The sequence below is a fragment of the Cuculus canorus genome, chromosome 11, assembly GCF_017976375.1.
Source record: "Cuculus canorus isolate bCucCan1 chromosome 11, bCucCan1.pri, whole genome shotgun sequence".
Classification (NCBI taxonomy): domain Eukaryota; kingdom Metazoa; phylum Chordata; class Aves; order Cuculiformes; family Cuculidae; genus Cuculus; species Cuculus canorus.
In genome coordinates, this window is record NC_071411.1 from 2,616,699 (window position 1) to 2,640,186 (window position 23,488).

Consider the following 23,488-nt stretch of genomic DNA (forward strand, 5'->3'; position numbering starts at 1 on the left):
TACGCTCTAGTCTGTCAAACACAAAGAATAAACACCCAGATGACACTGTTTTCATGTCGGTGCAATTGCCTCACCCTGGGCCCTTGCCAAGAAGGAGCTGAGGAGAAGAGGGGTGAAGGGACGTCCCAGAAACCCAAAGATTTCACCCAAACCTGTGCTGACCGCAGCAGCGCCCTGGTGAGACCCCTCAGGTCTGGGGGTGGCCTTTCCCCAGCCTTTTCCGGCCTTCACTTCCCAGGCTTTTTCCCCACCTCCTTCCCAGCTTTCCCCGCCCCCCCCCTCACGTCCCAGCCTTTCACCCCCCTCTCTTCCCAGGCTTTTTCCCACCTCCTTCCCAGCCTTTCCCCCCCTCACTTCCCAGGCTTTTTCCCCACCTCCTTCCCAGCCTTTTACCCGCCCCCCACTTCCCAGTATTTCCCGCCTTCACTTCCCAGCCTTTTCCCGCCTTCACTTCCCAGCCTTTTCCCGCCTTCACTTCCCAGTGTTTTCCCCCTCCTTCCCAGCCTTTTTCTCTCTCCTTCCCAGCCTTTTTCCTCCCTCTCCGCCGTTCCCCCCCTTTCCCAGCCCTTTCCATTTCCCTTTCCCAGCCTTTCCCCCCCTCAAGGTCTGCCCACCAGCAGCCCTGCTGGGACCCAAGATGTCCGTCGCTGTGCCCAGCATTAAGGGAGGCTTTCAGCCCATTCCCCAATGGCTTTTTCCTCAAGGTTGTGTTGGATCAATGGAGAAGCAGGGTGATGTGCATAATTTCATCATTTTCTTCGTGCTCGCAAATCTATTCAATCCACTCATGGAAAATGTCTTTTCTTTTTAACTCATTTCTGTAATGAGAAATAGTGACGGAGAAGTGTCCAAGCAAAGTGCCAGGGTTTGAGTTTTTAGGTCATTTTGGACTCGGGAGTATCTTCTGTTGTGATGGTGGATTTAGGTCCTTCCTCAAAGTTGATCTGAAGTCACTTCATGGCACGTTCATTCCTCGGTGTGTGAGAAGCACCAGCAGGAATGGGCACTGGGCCTCGGCAAGGGGCCCGAGGCTGGGGACAAGGCTGAGCTTGGGATTCTCCTGAAGCTGCTTCAGCGAGGCATAAAGGGGCACGGGAGGGATTTCTGCTTCCCTGGGTGCTGCTCCATGCACGCAGGAACAGGGCAGAGCCGAACATGCAGCCTAAACCTGTGCATTAAAGAACATCCGTGGGATTTTACGTGTGGGTATTAGAAAACTAATGACAGATCCACTTAATTAAAGCTTTGGCTCTTGGGGATCTTAGGCCGCTAAGTGTATAATCCTGTGTATTTTAAGGGATTAAAGCATTGCACGAATTGTAAGATTTAATCAAATGTATAACAGTTTTCACTTCTCTCTGTTAAAATACCCGTGCTGACATGCCCTGGGATAAACAATACAGCTTTGGCAGGTAGTAGGAACAGTCTGCCTAGAAGGAGTTAAGTTCTAGCAGGAGATGGCCCTGCCCATGGCAGGGAGGTTGGAACTAGATCATCTGTAAGGTCCCTTCCAACCCAAACTATTCTATGATTCTAAGCTAAGTTTATTTTTTTAAACAAGCTACTTAACAACACAAGCCTTGTGAGCCCCGCCTGTGCTCAGCAGGCTCTTCATGGTGAACTTGTAAACGTCTGTTGAAGGAATAAACGTGTCCTGCATAAGTGTTTCCTCGCAAATCCGAGGGGAGTGGCATCATGCTCTCCACATGGACTCTTTGTCTGTAAAACAGCAATGAAACAAACACAGATTTATTTATTTCTACGGGATCTTTGTGTTAATTTAGGGCAATAAATGGCATCACCTACCAGGAAGTCATCAGGGGAAAATTGCTGTTGGAAAGCAATATGGCAAAGTGGTTTTGTGTGGGATGGCAGGTTCAGTTGAGGGAGGGCTGTTTGCTGTCCTGGAGCGGTCAGCACAGCGCAGAGAGAGCAGGGTGGGAGGGCAGGGTTCAGCCTTCGTCTGCCTAAGGCTGAGAGGAGACAATGTCTCTCCGAATTGCTTCTCTCCTCAGCACATCAGTATAACGCTGTTCGTAATTATTTGTGTATTGAACAGGACTCTTACGATAATTTCTTTTTCTAGGGCCACAAGCCAGCCCTTGACCAACAAAGCCTTCACAGGAACTGCTGGAAGTCCCTATTGGATGAAGATTTTTATTATAAAATAGGAGGTGAAAAGAGTCATCCCGCTTGGTTTCCAGGTACGTTCAGGTGCGGAGTTCTCCCAGCACTAAGTTGTTGTGCAAACAGCCCCACTGAGGGCACAGGTTAAAGAATCCCCAGATGGATATGTCACAGCTTGGACAAAGCCAGACGTGCAAGGTCTGATTACTTTGGTTTTAGTGTTTAGCTAAAGCCAAGCCACAAGTGACTTTGCTGCTTGACAAACAAGGATTATGGATTGTTGGAGGAAACAAAAAGGGGGTGTTTCAAGAGGGCCACTCTGCACCTCTCTTCAGCCAGTTAAGTTTGAAGAGGTTACCAGCTGTAAAATCTCACGTGTCTTGGCAATCTCCAAACCTCTGAAGTGTTTGAGGTAATGTTAAGGCTATGTCCTTTCAAATTATTGCTGTTGGATATGGTAGAGATTTACGCATCCAAAAGTGAAGCTTGTTGCACAGGGCCAGTTCATCAGCCCGCGGGGTTTCACATCCCATGGTGAGATCTAACTTTAAAAAGAAAACATAAAGATTTCTTAAATATATGCATTACGAAACATTAAAATTCTAAAGTTTAACAGCCAATATCTGTTGGAAAAATAAATGTTAACCAAGTCCAAGTTTTGCCTATGTTTAATATGTAAATATTAAGTTTCTGGGTCTCTTCAAAGTCTACATAATATCCCCAAGTACAAGTTACTCATTAACTGATTAAGATAAACTGAGATTTCATTTGAAAAATCTGGTCTTTCCAAAATGGAGGAGAGAACGTTGCTCACACTGATGATCTTTTCCTCACTCATAGTAGTAGCAGAAACTATTGCAAAAAAGGTATTCGTTCTATTTTAATTTTTTTTTAACAATATCTTGTTTGCTCATTCGGTGATGCGGTGGTATTGCGGTAGGCAGCCAGGTAACGCAGGTAACCCCTCTGGTAACCACCACCTGTGGAGCCGCAGCCATATGGAGTCATGATTTCAGAGCTTTGGGTCCTTTTAAGACCTTTTTGGTTATGTGTTTAGGCTGTTAGAGTATAAATGTGGCAGGGGAATATTTGCAGATGTGTCTGATCATGCTGTTCCCAAGGGATGTAAAATATCAAATGTGAGGGATCAATGGGTCTCCTTCAGCCACCGGATGAGGTTTGGATCTTGACAGAGTGCTGTTACAGCAGGACCAAATGAGGACCATTGCAGTGCCAGAATGTCTCTGAAAGGCATTGATGATTTATATGGAACTGAGAAGAGGGGAGTAGACAGTTATTTGTACCATCTGGAGAAGTAAATTGTGTTTTGTATCATCTCAAGGGTGCACGGACTAGTATTGTTTTAAAAATATCCATATCAGAGAAACAGAGGAAGTCTGATTTCGTAAGGGTTTTATCTCCGTTGTGTCTATTCAGAAAAGTGTGAAATGCAACCAAAAAGTAGATGGGTTTCTGGGAGGCAGGACTGGGGCTTGTGGCTGCCGCAGGGGTGGCTGAGGACCCTGCAAGAAGCTGTGGGTGTGATGGATGAGCCTGTGGTGCCTTGGGAAGCTGCAGCGAATCGCTCCCCACTGCTTTCAGGTACAGACCCAGAGCGGTTCCTCTTCCAACTCCACCACCACGAGCACAGTGGTGACCCTTATCACGCTGCAACCTGCCGTGGGCTCATTCGTGCCGGTTGCAGCTTAAAATGCTGCTGGGGCAGGGCAAGTGTGGGGGCTGCAGGTCCCCGTCCCCTCGCCCCCACAGCATCCCTTCCGCACATGGCGGCTCGGTGTGTTTTGCACAGAGTAATTTTTGAATGGGACAAGCTCCTCCTGCGCCTGAAGGGTGTTCCATGGGCAGTGACGAACACCATGTGCCTGTGCTGCCCCATGGCTTGGGGCTCCTCAGTCATGTCAGAACATCCCCTCTAAACACGCCGTGGGCACTGAGGCTCCAAAAGTGAAAATAGAAGTATGATGCTCTGCTTCGATGCTTTTTTATTTTAATAAACTACTGGACTGCTGTGTAGATGGTGATGTCCAGACCAACCCTTCTGAGTGTCTGCTGAAACAGAGGCAGGGCCTTTAAAAGAGACATCCCAAATGCAAACGGAGGGTGCTTATAGAGGCAGCTGCTCCGGGCAGTTCCCAATTTAGCCAGGGTGTTCCCAGGCAGCTCCAGGACGGTGCCCTCCTCCCTTGAGTGCTGTGGGACTGGAAGCACCAGGCTGGGAGAGACACGAGTGCGCAAAGGGCATCCCTGCTTGTGCAACCAGCGAGGGGCTGGAGGCCCACGCGGGGTTTTGAATTTGCTGAACATCATATGGGACGTGGCACCAAGCTGAAAAACATACAGCAAAGTGAACAGCTGGGAGAGCAAATAGACGCGCAAAAAGCCAGCAGGTCTCTTTCCATGGGCTGAGCTCTTAAAGACGCATCTGATTTTTCTGAGTTTAATCTTAGGGGATGTATTGGGGTGACACAGCAGCTGCTTCAGAGCACCCCAGGGAGAGAAGATCACAGAAAAAGGATTGAGTGAAGCCTTCTGTGGAGTGACCTCATGCAGATGTAGCTGCAGGTTTTGCATGGGGCTGTGGCCGTGGCTGCAGAGAGGGGAATAAGGCACAGGCAGGTGGTCAATCTGTACAAAGTATGTGACCACAAAACCATCACTGATCTCACCCAGATCTTCTAACCATTGACTGCTCATTGAACTTTCCTGATAGCATCACCCAAGTAAGAACTGCTCAAAAGCAAAACCTGAGTCTTTCTTTTCCAGCCTGTTTGCTTTTTTTCCAGCACGCTATTGAAATCTACAGCCTCCATGTGGACTGCAAGGTCACATCACGATTTGCTCACACCATCATCACCAGCAAAATTGTCAACCGAGCTAACGAGTCTAGAGAGGCAACCTTTGAAGTGGAGCTGCCCAAGACAGCCTTCATCACCAACTTCTCCATGTAGGACCAGTCCTTCCTTACCTGTGGTGTGAAGAAGGCATCTCTAGGGGTTAGGAGGGATGGAAAGGGTTATCTTTCTTCTTAGGAAGTGCTGAGCTCCAGAGAACACTGCACAAAAAGCTCTGTGCAGTAAAGATGTAGGCAGCGAACTAGAAAGAAAGTGGCCAGAGCCGGGGCGAGGCTGCCTGCTGCACGGGGTGAGGGACAGTGGTGCTCAGTGGTGGTGTTCATCCAGCTCCAGTCTCTCTGAGACCCTGCAAGGTGGAGGGCTGTGTTGTGGTGGTGGCCCCAGGCATCCTTCTGGACAAGGAGGGATGAGAGAGCCCAACAGTGTCCCCTGCTCATGCTCTGAGTGCAGTGTTCTGCTTGCTTCTTTCCCCAGCTCTTTCCTTTCTAATATTAATTAATTTTTATGGAAACCAAACAGGTCCATTGATGGTAAAGTATACCTGGGAATAATAAAGGAGAAGGCTTCAGCTCAGAAGGAATATGACACTGCGGTCTCACGCGGGCAAAGTGCTGGCCTCGTCAAGTATGTTGCCATCCTGAGTAAGGCTGTTCCAATGCTCTTCCTCAGCTCCTTGTTTAGCTGGGGGTGGGTTAAACCCCGGAATCAGCCACCTCTCAGTGGGTATAAATGTGAAAAGCAGCCTTGAGTTCCTGTTGAGAGGGATGTGGGGAGTGTATATACATGTATATGTAGACACGTGTGTGTGTGCATATATGTGATTTATATCTGATCCTGCAATGGGCTTCAGGGGGAGGCATCACGTTTAGTGTTGTCTTGGGACTTGGTATCACATGGGAACAGCTTGCCAGACCGGAATGATGCTCAGTCATTGAATCTGCTTCCCCTCAAGCACACAGGGCCACAGCATTTGAGCAGACATCACGCTTTTGGGGTATATTTAGTCTGTGCTTCCCATGTAGTCAGTCTCAGTCCTGTGTGATCCCAGCCTGGAGATGCTTCTGCTCCACCTCTCAGCTCGCAGGCACAGCACCTGTGGCACACTTCTGTAATGCAATATTGCCCACAAAGTTAAAAAATATTCTCTTTGATAAGATTTACTACTACTATATATTTTTTACTTATTCAATTATTTAGCACAGTTCATAAACTTTGGCCATCGCACGCAAACCTTCCTTGCCAGGAGGTAAATCTCTGTTCTCACTCCCCTAGAATCACAGGCAGGAAACTGGAGCAGTTTCACGTTTCCGTCAGTGTTGCAGCTGCCAGCAAAGTCACTTTTGAGCTGATGTATGAGGAGCTGCTGAAAAGGCAGCTGGGGAAGTTTGAGCTGCTGATCAAGGTCCGGCCGAGGCAGCTTGTGAAGCGCTTCCAGGTGAGCTGCCCTGGCGAGAGCTCTGCAGGGAGCACCACGGCACTGCTCAGGCGTGGCTGTCATTCCTATGAGATGCTGACACTGATGACTTCTCCGCTTCCAGATTGATGTGCACATCTTTGAGCCTCAAGGCATAAACTTCTTGGAGGCAAACAGCACCTTCATGACAAATGAGTTAACTGAGGCGCTCACGAAAGTGCAGAGTGAAACCAAGGTAAAGCGACAGCTGCCAGATATTACTGCCAACAGGAGCTTTAAGATATTTTCCTTTAAATCTTTACTTCTCCTTGCTTTGTAGGCTCATATTTTATTTAAGCCAACTATAGATCAACAGAAGATAAATCCTGAACTCGATGAAACCCTCCTGGATGGTGATTTTGTTGTGCGCTATGATGTAAAGAGAGGTGCCACTGCGGGTGATATACAGGTAAAAAAGAAATAGAAATCGAAATGCTTTCAGATCACAGATACATCTGAAACACAATCAGAAAAATAACATTTACTTTGAAACACCAAGAGTAACAGGAAAAGTTATTTCTCTTGATCCAGGGTCAGCAGGAACTGATGGTGACTGTCTTGCTTTGCAAGAATTGTTCATTCGTAAAAAAAAATCAGTCTTCCAAATTTTGTTTCAATACCAAATCTACATTGCCACTTTCTGGATATCTCTTTGCATTTTTGGGGGTGTATTTTGGCTAATCTAAATTGCGTTTGTGGCCTCTTGCAAATGAAGTTGAGAGGAATGTGATTTATGTAAGTACTAAAATGACTGCTTGGTTTTCTTCTATTCTTTGTGAGAACTGAGGCATAGCGAAAGAGAGCAGGAACTTAGAAGTATTTATAGGTTGATGCATTTACTAGAGAATAGGGTATGTCGCTTACTGTATCGCCTTTAAAAGTAAATGTCTCCTACTGAAGTCTTGAAAGGGAAAGCAGAGCGAGATGGATTTGGTGATGATGCACTTCAGGCTTCGGTCAGCTGCATTCTGCCCTTCCAGAGCAGAGGGGGTGCTCTTACAGCCATCCCAAAACAATACAGTCTGGGGAGATGTAAGGAGTGCTGTTCCTTTAGAATTTTCTCTATACAGACAGGCTTGCTTCCAGCTAAGGAATATATTTTAACAGTTCTTTGCTTTGGGCTTATCTAGAAAAACTAAAAGCTGAGCACACACCCCCACCCACTTCTTTCTATGCCAGAATGTTAAGATGCAACATTTATCTGTTATCTTTTATGCATGTTTCGCACTCTCTGTTTCAGATCACCAATGGGTATTTCGTGCATTACTTTGCACCCCACGAAATGCCAGTGTTTCCCAAAAACGTCATCTTTGTTATAGATCGAAGTGGCTCCATGGGAGGCAGGAAAATTGAACAGGTAAGTTACCTTAAAGTACTGTCCGCTGCTTGAATCAGTCACACACCTCAACCTCTCCAGGAAGCAACTGTGAATTTCACTCCTGAAACACGTTCCACTTGTGTACACAGGGAAACTTTCAGACAGATCAAAATACCTGAAAATACGTATGCACAGATTTAAGCTATTAAAGTGTAACACTTGCCTGATGTGGCTGTTCTCATGGGTATCATACCTTGATGCAGAGACCACTTCTTCTGCCTCCACCTCTGCAAAATGGTTTTTTTTTCTGTTTTCTTTGATGAAGTTTAAATAATGAATTTGTCTGTTTTACCTTCATCGATGACTGTGTGTGTAGCTTTGCTAGAAAGCAGACAATCCCTCTGCAGCCCTGATAGATGTTTTTTAATGACTGTAAATCCACTGAATGGGAATTTCTGATTCTGTCAACCTGAAAAATAGCATTAGGGTTAAGTAAAGGCATCTTGAATGGAATCATAGAATAGGTTGGGTTGAAAGAGACCTTAAAGCCCACCCAATCCCAACGCTCTGCCATGTGCAGGGACACCTTCCACTGGATCAGGGGCTCCAAGCTCCATCCAACCTGGCCTGGAACCCCTCCAGGGATGGGGCAACCCCCACTGCTCTGGGCAACCTGGGCCATGGCCTCCCCACCCTCAGCTATAAGAAATTCCTCCTTATGTCCAGTCTAAATCTGCCCCTCTCCAGTTTATACCCATTGCCCATCATCCTACCACTCCAAGCCTTTGTAAACAGTCCCTCCCCAGCTTTCTTGTAGCCCCTTCAGGTACTGGAAGCTGCTGCATCACACTACGATTCCAATCCCAGTTCTGCCAGTGAAGTAGCAATGCTCAAAATGATGGGTTTTTTTTTTCCTTGCAACAGACAAGGGATGCCCTGCTGAAAGTTCTGCAAGATCTTCGTCCAGAAGATCATTTTGGCTTTATCACATTTAACAACAAAGTGGTGGAGTGGAAGAGCTCTTTGCTGCAAGCCACTGCAGAGAACGTGGCGAGTGCTGCAGGATTTGTGCAGACCATTTCTGCTAGTGGAGGTACCAGGCACCACCAACACCTGTAACCATAAATGGGCACCCGATGTTATATTTTGCTCAGAAAAAAAGTATTATTTTTGTTAGTCATGTAGTGCTACAGAACTACCATCAGTGCTCACAAAGCAAGTAATTCATATATTATTTTTAATATTAACGAGTGAGGAGTGGGATAGAAAGGCTGATTATGGGAATCAATGTGTTGACTACATTATGATGTGGATGTAGGGAGACATGGTGAGACCACATCTATGAACCACACAAGCCACCAAGTTTTGGTTCAGATTTTTACAACAGAGATGGATGAAAACTTTCCAATAGCAGATTTTATTTCTGAAAAAATAGTAATTCACTCAAGCATTTCACAGCTATTTTCTGTTTTTCTAGTATCAAGGGTCCCCTTGCAAAATAAAACGCATCCGAAGTTGTACTCCCATGTAAGTTGTGCTACAGAAACAAAATAGTCAAAACAGGCATGAAGCATTTCATTTGGTGCATCACGCAGTGTGCTTTGGTTTGTTATTTATTTTAGCACACAAAGGCTATACCTATTGTTAACGTTATGCTGCTGGTATCTACCTAAGTTTTCTTATCCCAGGAGATAATATAATAAAGCCGAACTGTTCTTGTCTCTTTTTGACTTCTAGAATAGGGCTAAGAGCCATTTCTTAGCTGTAGGTTAGTAGATGACAGTGTGTTTATTCAAGCACTTTTTAATGGCTCAGACATGTTTGCATTTCCCATGACATATGCGTGGAAAATGATCCCGAAAGAATACTCCAGCACTACCACTGCAATATAATACACCCTAATTAATCCCAGTAGGCTTAACCCCTAAACCCTCACCTCTCTAAAAGATTGCTTCCTGCAGAAAACCTTAAACAACTCTGCAGGGCCTTTGCAGATGAAGTGCACCGATTTCTTCAGAGGATTATCCTTTTAGGCGAGCAATGCCTGCTTTCTCATTACAGGCACAGATATCAATCGTGCTCTGCTGACTGCCGTGAGCTTGCTGGACAAAGCCGAGGGGCTGCCAGAACGGAGCGTCTCCATGATTATCTTGCTGACAGACGGCCAGCCCACTTCTGGTGAGTAAACATTAGCCTTAATTCTCTCTCTCCTGATTTTTTTTGTCTTTTACACTTGCATCCCAGAGAGCCTGTTTCAGAAGAACTTTGGTATAAGCAGGCTGGGCTGCCGCTGGATCTGTGTCCAAGAGAAGACAGTTATGAGTGGGCTCTGGATGCGATGGCAGAGCCTGCCTGCCCAGGGCTGCGTGCCGTCTAGCTCGGAACTGGTTTGCTAGATACCATTGGCTTCCTAGTTTATAAACTCAAGGGAATTGTTGAAGATGCTCCGGGCACAGACGAAACATGGAAGTAAAGGACTTAGAGCTGAAATATGGACATTTTGCATATATTATATATGGTCCCATTTGAGAGGTATTGCTTATATGTCTTCACCCTCCTTGCCCCGGACTTGAGATATTTTCAAGGTGCCTCTTGTTTTGTATTCTCTTAACTAGCTCTTAACTAGTGATCAGCTGTGATAGCAAGAGGGTCAAGATAGAAATACTGGGTTAAATGAATCATAACTCAGCACAATATCACTTGTTCTGAACGGGAGTTTGTCTAAGTTTTGTGAGGCACCAGCATCTCTCCGAGGACAGCAATATTAATTCAGCTCTAAGCTCTCTAACAAATCAGTCTGCTTTCAGTTCGTGTGATCCACACTGCTTTGGGGTGGTTCATTTGTTTGGGTTTTTTAATGCACATCTACAGGCTGGCAAAAATCAGTCGGAATGCCAGGTGAATACGTGTAGCATGACTGTGTACTCTGCCTTCCTTGGCCAAACAGGCTGAAAGGGCAAATTTGGAGCTTCTCCCATCATATTGCTACAGGCAGTGACAGTTCCTGCTTGGAAATGCTGATAGAGAAGCTCATCCAACGATGATGTGAAAAATCTTTCCCCTTTGTCAGACAGGGGCTGGTAAAGTTAATTTGCAGTTTGTCTGAATTAACCATTAACCAATACAGTCTTCTCTGATTTCACACACGTAATTTTTATCAATGGCACTTGTCTTTCCAATACGTGATCAAGCATTTCCATCCCTTGCACTGTTAACTTGTAGTGTGTGTCTCTTTTGTCCTAAAAACCTCTTCTAGCCCCTGTAGTCCTGTAAAATATTTTGTATTTAGCCATGACACTGTGAGTAGAAGTTAGTAAAGGTCACTAAGAGGGAGAATCAGGTTCTGGTACACCAAATGCAGAGTGGTGCTTTCATCTCCAACTCAACTAATGGAATTCCACCCCATATATTGTTAATGTTTTATTCTGAACTATTTCTAAAAAGTCTTTAGGCAGAATTTTCCTTTACACTTGCTGCTGTCTTTTTGTACTTCCAAACCCCAAACAAACAAGGGTATGTTTTTGTTTCAATTACAGGTGAGACAAATGTGGGAGTAATTCAAGAAAACATTAAAAAAGCAATCGATGGGAAATATGCTCTTTTCTGCCTTGGCTTTGGGTTTGATGTCGGCTACAAGTTTCTAGAGAAAATGGCCCTAAGCAATGGAGGAATAGCACGGCGTATATACGAAACCGCTGATGCAGCCTTGCAGCTCCAGGTGAGGTCTAAGGAATGTGCCAGAAAAGCCATCTATCAGCTACAGCTTATGTTTAGTCTTAGCAGGAAAGCTATAGATTTTCTGAGATGAAGAATTGGGTTTGAGTTTATCTGTTAATTTTGGGGAGGGAGGGGGGTGTCTGGGGGTTTGTACTCTAACCATGACTCAGAGGTGAAGTTATCCTCAAATCAGCTGCACTTGGACAAACCTGGAAATTCACATTTCTGTACCTCTGCAAAAAGACAAATTGTCCAGGGTGGGTGATGATGGGCAAACTACTCTTGAGCCAATTTCAAACATTCTGAAGTACCGTCATTGGAGGCTGTTAGCAATGGCTTCCCTAAAAAACAACTGGTAGCTTGAGGTACCTACAGGCAAACTGACTCTGCAGTAGCACCAGCCTGGGACTTTCCTGTCCATCTGGAGAGGGGTTATAACTTGCGGGGCATCCTCTTCTTTGGGAAGCCACTTCTGCCTGATTTGGCTGTGCGAAGAGACTGAATTTGCTTAACACCAGCCCCAGCCCTGAAAGAGAAAGATTAATCCTCTGGATTAGTCAGATTTGAAAAAACAGATGTGAAAAGTGGCTAAAGTAAAACACCGAGCTGGGTGGGATGGTGACCATGAGGATTCTTTTTAAGGGGGTTTTAGATACTCAGCATATTGCTTTGCATAATTTCGCAATCATTTGTGTACACTCTCTCTCTCTCTCTCTCTTTTTCTTTCTCTTTCTCTCTTTTTCTCTCTCTTTCTCTCTCTTTCTCTCTCCCTCTTTAGGGCTTTTATGAAGAGGTGGCTACCCCAATATTAATGCAAATTGAAATGCAGTATCCAGAAAATGCCGTTGAGGGATTAACTAAGAACAATTTCAAGCTGTTTTTTGAAGGATCTGAAATTATAGTATCTGGAAAAATTAAGAACGATCTTGATGTCTTGCCAGTAGAAATTAAAGCACAGTCGGTAAGTGTTTAATTTACTAACTGTGAAAAACATGTCTCCCTTCTGTCTCTTGTGGTGCAATAGGAGACTTTTTGTGTGCAATGTGTGTTCTCTATATTTGGGCATTCAGCTGTTTTCCCTTTTTTGGAAAATATTTGGTAATTCAAATAATTTCCCCCTCCTGAATTTGCTACAAAATATAAACCTTGACACATATTCACAAATAAGAAAAGAGCAATTTTAATCCTTTCAAAAATACGATATTTTGGCCAAGCATTTTTAGGAAACTGGTTTGTATTTTTAGAATGAAGAAGGAGATCTGAATTATTCATCTCCAATATTGAAGCAGACCAATTCCGTTACATCCTTTTGTCAACATTGTTTCTAGTCCAGAAATAAACGTCCAAAATATGCTCTGCTTTGGTAGTTTGGAGTTGCATTTTCCCATGGGAAAAGACAAAATTGAAGGACAAAAAGGGCACCTTGGCACCGAAAGATGTTCTTTCAAGTCTAATAATGTGACTATAAAAAAAATCTGGAACTGTGCTTTTCATGGTCGGTTTTCTCCCACTTCAGCATGCTAGTGACTTGACTCTTAAAGAAGAAGCATATGTCAAGGAGAAGGAGCAAGTATTTAAAAATCAAAGTTATATCTTTGGAAATTTCATAGAGAGACTATGGGCTTATTTAACCATTCAACAGCTTCTGGAAAAATCGTAAGATATTTTCACGTTTCATATTATGAATGTATAACTTCTTAAAACACAAATTACTTAATCACAAATTATATGACTGGAAAACACAAAAACCCAGAAATATTTTGGCAGATAGTACTAAAAACATAGTATGCTGGAAGGATATTACATTACTGTTTGAGGAACATGAGGTGCCTTTCAGTTTGTTAGAGCTGTGTCATTAAAGGTGTGTATATAGATGTATATACACATACAAAAGCATAACATAAAATGTCCTTTATGACATTATTATGAAATAGATTTTCATTGCATGGGTTCTGTTGAGCTGTTGTTCCGCATCCAGAGATATTGTCTGTAGACAGGTGAATGACAATAGCCAGCAAAAAAACCAATAAATCCATAAGTCATTTCAGAGATTGTGTTTTTATTATTTTTATGTATTTGAACCATACATAAGCTCCAATGTTGTGAACGATTAACCGTCTCCGTAATTTCAAGCACATGAATGGCTGTTATCCCAATAAGGCTACTCATGCTTCAATAATAAAAAAACATCAGTTAAGACACAGCTAGGATGAAAAAGAATTTAAAGATGACCTTCTCATAGTCTCTATATGTTATTTCTTCATCCTTAACACACTCTTTAGTATTTCAGCACAAGAAGAGGACCAGAAAGCCCTGGAGGCACAAGCCCTAGAGCTGTCTCTGCAGCACAACTTCGTTACGCCCCTCACTTCCATGGTGGTCACCAAACCCACTGGTGAGCAGCAGACGGAGCTGGCGAACAAACCCACCGAAGCTGGTAAATGGAGCATGGAAAAGCCCCCCTGAAATATGCTGCTGTGTCTGATGAATTGCTGTTCAGCCTCCAGTGTAGGTTCATTTTATAGAGATGTGACACGGTAATAAGCCCCATCGGAGACAGAGGTTCAAGGATTACCTTCCCTTCCAAATAAAGCATACAGCATATTTTCACAAGGCGAAGTGTTGAAATGGGTTCTACTATTGAAATGGGAAATAATTTGTTTAAATATTAACTAAAAGTGATTTAACAGTTGTTACTCAGCATCCCTGCCACTGCAAAGGGTTGCTGCGCTTTTCTCTGGAGCACTGAAGTGGAAAAATGGGAGGAAATCGTGTCATTGCTAGGAGTCTTGCATGTGTTCTATCTACTTGTCCTTAAACACAAAAAAAGCTCATCAGGTGAAGCCCAGCACTCCCTTGTCCCAGGTTTCTGGTCTGCACAAGGGTAAACTCATTTAGTGTTGACTGTATGACACTAATCTGTCCTTCTTCCTTGTGTCAGATAATGAGAAACCCAGAATTATTCCAGGAACAGGTAAGTATTTTCTTCTTTTCCATTTGTGTATTTCAATAACAGTCTCTAATGAAAAAGGAAATGTGATAGTTATTCTACAGAGGGGTGTATCTGAGATTTGGGAAACTATGGGAAGCAAAACATAAGCAATGATTGCCAAGGTCTGTGCAGGGTTTGGGTGGATAACATGGTCAAAGACAGAAAATCTTCCATTCATAAAGTCATGAGGGCCAAAACCGTCTTTACTCTAGAGCAGAAATATTTCATTGAGGAAACGATGCTAATGATGTTTTCTGCTTCTTCCTACTATGTGCAAAGCATCTCTCAAAAAATTCAGATCAAGATATTTTGCAATGACGCCTGAAGATGATTTAGGTATTTTTTTCTCTCTTTCTGGAGATCTGTTTGAATATTAATGTCACACTTCCAGCATTATTAATCTGCTTATCTCAGCAATGTAATATATCACGATAGCAATGCTTTTACAGGTGAGGAGAGCCTTGGATTCGCTCTACTTCTTTCACAGAAATGTATTGTGGGAGGTGTAATGCTGCCCTCTTCTCTGAAGGTTTCAAAGTGGTCCTGGGGAATTTAAGAGCAGGAAACTCCCCAACCAGAAGCAAAGCCCAATGACCATCCTGACCTGCTCGGGGGGGAGCACAGGGCTTGGTGCTGCCCTTCCCTCAAAGCTCGATGAAATGTTGAAAAAACCTTTTATTTCAGGTTGATGGTCCTCCAAGCCCCGATCTGGCAGCAACAAGAACATGTTGTCACTAGGTAGTTATTCATCACCACAGCAAGAGGAGCTGGGTGGGCGTACTGGGTTCCATACTGCGTAGCGGCCACTGAAAACACAGCTCTAAACCCTCCCTCAGCTCAGGCTGAGGGTGTTCTGGTGCCACGGCAAATCCTAAAACAGGCACTAGACGCTATGGTCCTTTCCCCCATGGCCACATCTTGTTTTAAGCAAAGGTCTCCATAGAAGTCAGTGAAGAGCTCTGCTAAAAAGGCTTCTGTCACAGTATTCTTCCTGGGTAATTTGCCAACTTGAAGAAAAATGCTTCATTAAACTCTTCTTACTAATTCTAAGTATTTCAGCTTTTAGGCTAATAGACTTAAAGAGAGACAGAATGAGAGCACAACCTCTTGGTAAGTAATGCATATACTAGTCCCATTTTAATAATTAATATAAGTGTAATATTCAGGTTTTGCATACAATAGTGATTTTTTCTGACTGCATCAACTCTATGAAAACCCTTTACCTCTTCGTGCCTTGGCTGGTTCTTTCCATAAAAGTGAAATAAATTCCCATATCCCATGGAAAAGCCTCTCTAGCTCGAGGATAAATATATCAACAGAAATAAAATACAACAAATCCTCAGCCTCAGGTCTTTTTGGGGGCTCATCATCCTCAATAAACTCCAAGTTTAAAAATCTGTTGCTTCCATTCGTATCAAGATGCCGTGTCTGGGTGTGCTTTTCAGTAATTGCTTCCATCATTCTATTTTATAAAAGCTGTAACTGATGTTTTAGGTATAAATTGATTAAGCAGTTTCGCTGTGCCTATCCAAAGGGCAGAGGCTAGACTTTTCTTGCATGCTAACATTGTTCTTCTGGCTTTTCAGCTATTGAATATCCACAGCTTCTCCTGCAATTACCCAAACAAAATGAAATAATCTGTTTAAATATTGACGGAAAAGCACAGTCCTCTGTCCACCTACTGACCGATCCGGAGCAAGGTGAGTGAGCTACATTACCTCTGACACCAAGGACAAAGAGAGTCACTTTGGTCTACGAGAGCAGTTGGTGTCTTTGGGAATAACCCCTTTTTTGGGAAGGGACATATCATACCTGCCTCCTTGCACTGATCGGAGAGGCTGTAGTTAATTTTTCCTTACCATGCTAACACTCACTGTGCAGCCGTTGAGGGCACTTCTCACAGACCTGGTTGTGGGGCAGCTCCTTCTCCTCCTGGTCTCACATCCACAGCCTTTCAGCTTCCCCCCCACAGCCCCTGGGGGCTTCTAGGATGCAGAGACCTTAAACCCCACGTTCCCTACATGCTAACAGAAAGATACAGGCTGTTAACATGCCACAGTTTTGCTGCGTCCCTGCACTCAGAGCAACTGTGGCCGCAGGTGCTGTTTGTCGGCTGCTCTGGTTATGGAGCAGAGGCCCCTCTGTGAGAGGAGGTAGCAACAAGGGGATAAACAGAGTCCGGTGACCCCCAGCTGGAGCACATGGAGCTGAAATCTGGGGTACTGCACCTCCCAAAACTAGATTTGAGACCCTGAAGTTGTTTCAAGCAACAAAGCTGAAGCAGTTTTATTAAAATCACACCTACCTGAAAAGCAAAGCCACTTGAAAGTTGTCTCAATGCTGTTAAAGGACTCGTTGTGGTGGGGAAACTTGGAGACCGAATAAATCGCTTTGTGCAGTTTGAGATGAATTACATGAATCCCCCCGCACGAATCCACGTCTCCACGGATGAAATCCTCCTAACCCACGCTAACAAGAGCACTCGGCTGCCATGGACAGAGTCAGCCACCTCCACCATTCAGGGGTAAGAACGTTACTGCATCCTTTCGCAGACTCACAGATGTGTCAGACCTCTTTCATTCAGGCCTCCACTTTGATATTTTTCTGAGGTGCTTCCAGGTGTCCTTATCTGGTGAGTAAACCCCCTTGAGTGTAAGCAGGGCACCTTCGCAATCCCCCATTTGAAATACAGAGAATAAAAAAATGATTTGATTTTAATTCTCTGTGCCTGTGTAAGAGAATCAAAACAACCACCCCACCAGCCTGCCTTTCTGCTTCCACCACAAAGGCAGAATATTGATCTTCCAAAGAAAAGGACCGTCTGTGGCGCGGCAGCCCCGGTGCCATCTCCGTGCTGGCTGCCACCAGGCACTTGGTGTTCCTCCACCCGCAGGAAGTGATGTCTTTGACATTTACCACCTCTTTTTGTACCTCACAGGCTCCACAAAGGCTGAGTTTTTTTCGTTCGTCTCAGTTTTAGCTATAACTCATGTCTGTGTAGCTGACAATTTTTAAGGGAAGGCATAAAGTGTTGGAATAGCTGTCTGTAAGTAAACACCCACTGTTGGAGAAATGATGCCTTTAAGGATAGGCATCATTTGTCTGACTAGTTTGAGTAGAATCCTTTTGTAGCTCAAGAAAGAGATGAAATTATCTCATTCCACCAGCTTTTTTTTCTGCCTTACTGGAATAAACCTCTGTGAGGATCTGCTGTTGGCCTGGGGTAGGCAGGACACAGCACTCCCTCCCTTACGGGCAGTTCTAGACTGCCCTAAAACAACCGTTTTCAACTATTTTTGTAACCCAAACGGAGCCAAGGACATGCTGGATTCATGCCTGGCTGTAATTTCTCGTCTGCCGAGCAGAATTCTCCTCCTGCTCCAAACCAGCCCCCGCACCCACAGTGTCTGTACAGCAGCGCATGGGGGGGGCTTTTGTCTCACCTGAACCACAAGGGAAAAAAATGACAGCGATGTTTGTGCTCTGCAATCCCACCTGGCATCAGCAAGATTCGCGGCTAGAGGAAAGGTGGGGTCTGAAAAAACTTGTGAAATCACCAAGAAAAATGGATTTGACTTGTTCACAAAATGGACAGAACTATTTTATCTAGTCTACCTTATCTTTTTGTAAAAAAACAACAAAAAAATCTTTCTCTTTTTTTATCCGTCCAAGCATTTCCTGTCATTATGGCTAAAAAGGTGTTTTTACCAGCAAAAAGTTGTTCTCTTTTGGTGTATTTGCATGTAACCTGATACGGGAAAGACCTGCTGTGCAGCACAGAGAGAAAAGATCCGTTACTTAATATTTTCTAGCTTCAAAAGAGCCACTAACACATCATGAAAAATGCAGTTGTGAAGAGAAAAATATGCAAAAATTAGATTAGTTTATTTAATTAACTTCAGCTCGTTAAATACATATACTCTCTTCATATTCTTCTTGGAAATAATGTCATAATTTTCTTTCTAGGCTGAGAGTCTCAGTTGAAAAGGAAAGGAGCATTACAGCATCGTTGTCTGATACAGTCACAGTAAAAGTTTCCTTTGTAAAGTACCATGATGACTTCCTTGGGCTGTATTTCTTGAATATCGACCGGTTTTCTGACAAAGTCAGCGGAGTTCTGGGTATGTATCATTATGGATGTATACAGCAGAGAAGGATGATCTCGTAACTAAGCTCCTGCAATGCAATCACAGTGCTTTCCTTTGAGCCACATCAGAAGCTTTTATTCAGATTTTACTTCCCTGTGTGCTGACAAGCTCTTGTGGAAATCAGTGGGCAGGCGAGGCAGCCGGAATGCTGAAATTCGGGAGGACAGGGAAACTTTACATTGAATTTATTACTTTTAGACATCTAACATTGCCTTTTACTGCACAGCAATCCAGCCCCACTCTGCGAGGAGGGGAGGTCTTCCCCTTGAGACATAACAGAACGCTCCTCTGCTCACCGGTGGTACAAGCCTAAATAGATGACTACGGGGTTAGAAAACAGTAAAATGACTAAAATAGTAGTTTGGCATAACCTCAGCAGTGTTGTGGAGCGACATAATTTACACAGCAAATTCATTTGATGTCAAGTAATGGGCTATAAATAATGGAGCTGAAATGGTAAACAGTCAGGGCTGGAAAATGAAAGCCAGCTGAACATCCCAACTCCAAAAATCCCAGTGGGACTGAAGTTGGAGCTGTTTCAAAAACTTTTCAATAACAGAAAAGCTGCATATTCGAAAACCATCAAAAAAAAGGTGACAGCCTGTCTGGAGGAGAGCTGAAACAAGGGAATTTTCTCCCTTTCTAAGGGAGATTTGAGTGTGGTTTATTTGTTTGCTTGCTTTCGGAGGCAGACAGCTGCTTGCCATGTGTTAGTGCTACCATTTGAGTTAAATGAACAACACAGACGTTTTGTGTTTTTAACTAACTTGTGTGCCTGTTGCTTAGGTCAATTTTATTCAAAAGCACAATTTGAGGATAATCCCAACATCAATCCAAGAGCTGGCGAAAGACTCCTGACTATGTCTGGATCTGAGCACAAAGTTACCAGGTAACACACGTGGAAGAAGGGTCAGCGATGTCTGTGCTTTGATGGGTATTTTATCAGCTAACACTAGAGATCAAAAGAAGTCAAGCGAAGGGACTGTTTTCCCTTAGGAATACATCTATTTGGTGTAAATAACAGGCCCTTGTGCTCGAATTTTTCCCTGACAGCTTGAATTTGTTGCTTGTTAAGTGATGATGCTACAGGGCTCAAGGCTCCTATTTCATAGAGGGGGAAATTATACCCTGGCACTACAGTTTGCATAAAAAAAATGCCAAATAAAGTAAGGTTCTGCTGCTTCGTTGGCGTGGCTGGAAGGAGGGTGTCTCCTCAGCTGGATTGCTGTCAGCAAGTGTCTGTGATGTGGATGGAATGCTGTGAGTGCTGCTTCTGCTCGCTGTCCCCGTGTGTCCCCGTCCCCGAGGTGCCAGCTCTGCCCATGCTCAGTCCCTCAGGCTCCTGGAACCATCTGCAAACGTGAGGTTGATTCTAGGCCTGCCCTTTGGTTATTTTATCACAAGTTTTTCTTGTTTTGATTCTGTTTCAGGCAATACAGGAAAGATTACAGGCTTGAGTCCACCAGTCATCCTGTTTCCTGCTGGGCAATAGATGTAACTCCCTAGAAAAGAGTATTCTGGGAAAGAAAACTATGCAAATGATGTTCTTACAAATATTTTTTATAATTTCTCCATCAGGAAACCCACACAGTTAAGCTCTTACTTGTTACTAGAGACAAATGTCGCAAATATTTTACCTCAAAATAATTATGCTTTCAAGATGAGAACATACTTGCTTGTTGTTTATTAATTTAAAAAGGTTTATAATATTCAGTCTGGTTCTGGTGTTGAAGATTTATATGAATGAACTAAATAAAACTGCCATTGTCAGCTCACAGTTTGGTATGGACACAGAGACTCAGGTTTCCAAAAATAAGGAGCGGCATCACCCAATCCCACAAACGTCACAAAAGCAGTAACAGATAGTTCTAAGATATGCACTCTCTACCCAGTTACAAATGGTGAGTTACGTGTTTGGTGAGCACAGTACAAAGTTCAAAGCAGTACTAGTTCACCATTTCCCTCACGTTTCGTTTCATGGACAAAAAGCACCCTTGCTCTATTAGGGTTCATAGAATGGTTTGGGTTGGAAGGGAGCTTAAAGGTCATTCAGTTCCAAACCCTCTGCCATGGGCAGAGACACCATCTCTTCTTTGGAGATGAAATTAGCCCACGCAGAGCCCACACTGGCTGCCGTCCCATCCAGTGCTGCAAAGTTTCTGAGGCTCTGCTTTAAAAACCTCTGCAACACAGACACTGAATTGTTGCGAAACAGCCCTCCGGCAGCGTTTCAACCCTGAAATTCAGCAGCTTTTTTATTGGCACCATTCCCTATAACGTTTTGCAAACAGTGGAAGATGTTTTACAAATAATGAACAGCTCCAAAGAACACGCAGGGAGGTAAGGATGGTACAGGGGGAAGCCTCTGCCTCTGGAATGCAATTTTAGTTGCAGTCTTCAGGGTTTTTCAGAAATTTTAATTCTGAAATTATTTTGTGTGTTAGAATTTCAGTTCCTGTGCATCTTTGAACCCATCAATATGCCAGCACTTGTAGCAGGTTTAACAAAGTTGCTTTATATCCTGCCAACAGCACATAACTGGGAAAACCTTATTATATTAAAGCAGTGTTCTAAAGGAGAAGCAATTTCTTTCCAAAGTCAGTAAGAGAAAGCAAACTATATAATTAGAAGTCTGTTTCTTAAAAGAACTGTGTAGACATGGTGCCATGAGATATTTGTGTGACTTGCTTGTACTTGCAAGATGCAGGTTTGGGGATGCAGATCTGGCTGGACAAATGACATGACAGACAGTGTGGAATCTGGAACCTGCAAACACCAGATTGCTTGCTTTGCAACACCATAAACACGATTACCGATGTGAAAAGCAGGGGATTCCTTCCAGTATAAATGAACCTGGTACTTGAATTACGTGCGGTCGATGCTGGGTTTTATCAGAGGACTTGCGGCTTTCAGTTGCTGCCTCCTGCAGCTGCCTGCTCACTGCAGGGGCAGCAAAGAGCACCAAAATAGGGAGCAGCAAGACATGGCTGGGGGGCTTATTTCACTTGGTCTCCTCTGCTTCAAGCGAGGCTCAAGTGTGTGTGGACCATCCTTGGCTCCCCAAGGACCCCAGGCAGCCTGTTGCTCTTTTAACACAATTCTCCCTTGCTGCAAAGAAGCAGATCTTGCTAACCATGACAGACAGGGAAAAAAAAAAATCAGACATCAGCCTTCGTCACAGCGACTTCTTACGCAGTTGGGTTTTTCCACACTTCCTACAATGTCTCTGCAAAGCTTTTCCTCCTCTTTGGATTGCATCCATTTGTCCACGCGGCATTGAGGTGCTGTGCCCAGAGCTGCACAGGGGCTGCTCTTGCAGTCCCTCCCGGCTGATGGAGCCTCTACTGCCTCAAAAGAGCTGCGCCCGCAGGGATGTCTGCCTGTTCTGTGCCTGCTCCATGCCACTGATGTGCTGGGCTACCACAACTCCCAAATCCATTGCGCAGCACTGCTTCCCCTCTGCACAGGTGCTTTCCATTCCTTAAAGAGGCTCTGTTCCTCTCTTTTTCACTTGAATTGTATCTTAATTTGTTGTTTAGTCATTCTCCTCCTGTTCTTTCTAAGCCCTGAAGAGAGTTCTGGTGGGCTCCGACTTGCTTTGCTCCCTTCCCTTGCTCAAGAGTGATTTTGATGGAGCAAGTACAAGGACCAGCCCTGACGGGCAGTCCCACAGCTCCTATCTCAGGAGCCAGAGTGGATCATTGCCTTATTTGATTTTATTCCACCCAATTAATTATTTTAGAATAAAAATTCACAACTGTGTAAACTTAATCTTACTGGGTTTGATTTTCTGGTCTTCTCTCACTTCTTCCTGTTTCTCTGCCTACCTTCTTCGTTTTCAGCAACTTATTAGATGAGTAACTTGTTACTTTTTGTAGAACCTACTGTTATCTTTCATCATTTTTGTTTGAATTTAGCAGGCAGAATGTCCAGCCAGGGTGCCGCCCCTGCCTCCCCCATCCTCTCCAAGAATTGGGGTTTTTGTTGTTGTCCTACAAAACTTCTGCTTTTAGTACATAATTTTGTTCCTGGAGAAGAACCATCTGTCTCATAAATTTAACAGCCGGTGTAATTTTTCTCTATTTCTTTCCTCTTTGAGTTTTCTGTTGCATTTTTGTTCAGCATTACCTTTGCTCTTTCAATTTAACCCATCTCGTCTTTTTCCACCTCTGTTTTTCCCACAACACTCCTATTTCCCTGTGTGCGTGCATTCCAGTTTCCCACACACAGACTTTCTCTTTTCACCATGTAACAGCAGGGAAATTTTCTACTTTGCCATGTGAAACCCCAATTGCCTTGTTGTGGCTGATTTGATTAAAAGAAAATTCAAAGTAAAGAAGAATTCTACTTATTTTTCTGCTTAGAACTAACACCTTATAATGTCTTCCAGTAGAAAATGAATATATAAATACATGGGACACTTCCTGCCCTGAAATATGTACATAAATCCTGTTATGGGAACAGCAGAAGGAATTTTACTGGAAGATAGAAAGGCTCTTACATAAAAAAGATGCCGTCCAAAAGACAGCTGCTATTACTGAGTACTGTCCAGAACTATGGTATTTCATTAATTTATAAGGATTTGGGCATTCAAAAGTGAGGTTCAAATTAAAACCCTGAAATAAGAAGCCCTGCACTGCGCAGCCCTCAGCACTGTCCAGTCAAGCGCTCAGATGGTTTTAAGCACTACTGAATTATCCTGAACTATGTCTTCGTCTGTCAACCGACCTCTTGGGATGAATTTCCACATGCATCTGGCATCCTGGGCTTTGTTAAACTGGAATGAAAACACCCTTAACTGTTGGAACAACAGAACAAGGCATGAAGTACTGATGCTTTTATTTCAATCACTCCTGATGC

At 43.9% G+C, this 23,488-nt stretch overlaps 1 protein-coding gene across 1 annotated transcript; it reads left to right on the top strand.

Annotated features, from left to right (window-relative positions):
* The first annotated feature begins 2,852 nt into the window (after positions 1-2,852).
* Positions 2,853-23,023, top strand: ITIH4 (inter-alpha-trypsin inhibitor heavy chain 4). The gene is made up of 21 exons (XM_054076546.1): positions 2,853-2,993; positions 4,932-5,092; positions 5,520-5,624; positions 6,273-6,435; positions 6,539-6,649; positions 6,734-6,862; positions 7,694-7,810; positions 8,696-8,864; positions 9,833-9,949; positions 11,308-11,489; positions 12,267-12,449; positions 13,005-13,144; positions 13,771-13,925; positions 14,430-14,462; positions 14,760-14,816; positions 15,540-15,590; positions 16,067-16,180; positions 16,830-17,004; positions 18,447-18,601; positions 19,415-19,517; positions 20,059-23,023. The coding sequence occupies exons 1-21, from the start codon at positions 2,919-2,921 to the stop codon at positions 20,132-20,134; spliced, it is 2,571 nt and encodes an 856-aa protein (XP_053932521.1). The 5' UTR covers positions 2,853-2,918; the 3' UTR covers positions 20,135-23,023.
* Positions 23,024-23,488: the final 465 nt, after the last annotated feature.

Excerpts from the sequence above, each read along its gene's own strand:
- ITIH4 (XM_054076546.1), top strand. The coding sequence starts at position 2,919 with ATGGAGGAGAGAACGTTGCTCACACTGATGATCTTTTCCTCACTCATA. Across the intron at positions 2,994-4,931 it reads CAGAAACTATTGCAAAAAAG|CACGCTATTGAAATCTACAG; the intron begins GTATTCGTTCTA and ends CTTTTTTTCCAG. Across the intron at positions 11,490-12,266 it reads ATGCAGCCTTGCAGCTCCAG|GGCTTTTATGAAGAGGTGGC; the intron begins GTGAGGTCTAAG and ends CTCCCTCTTTAG.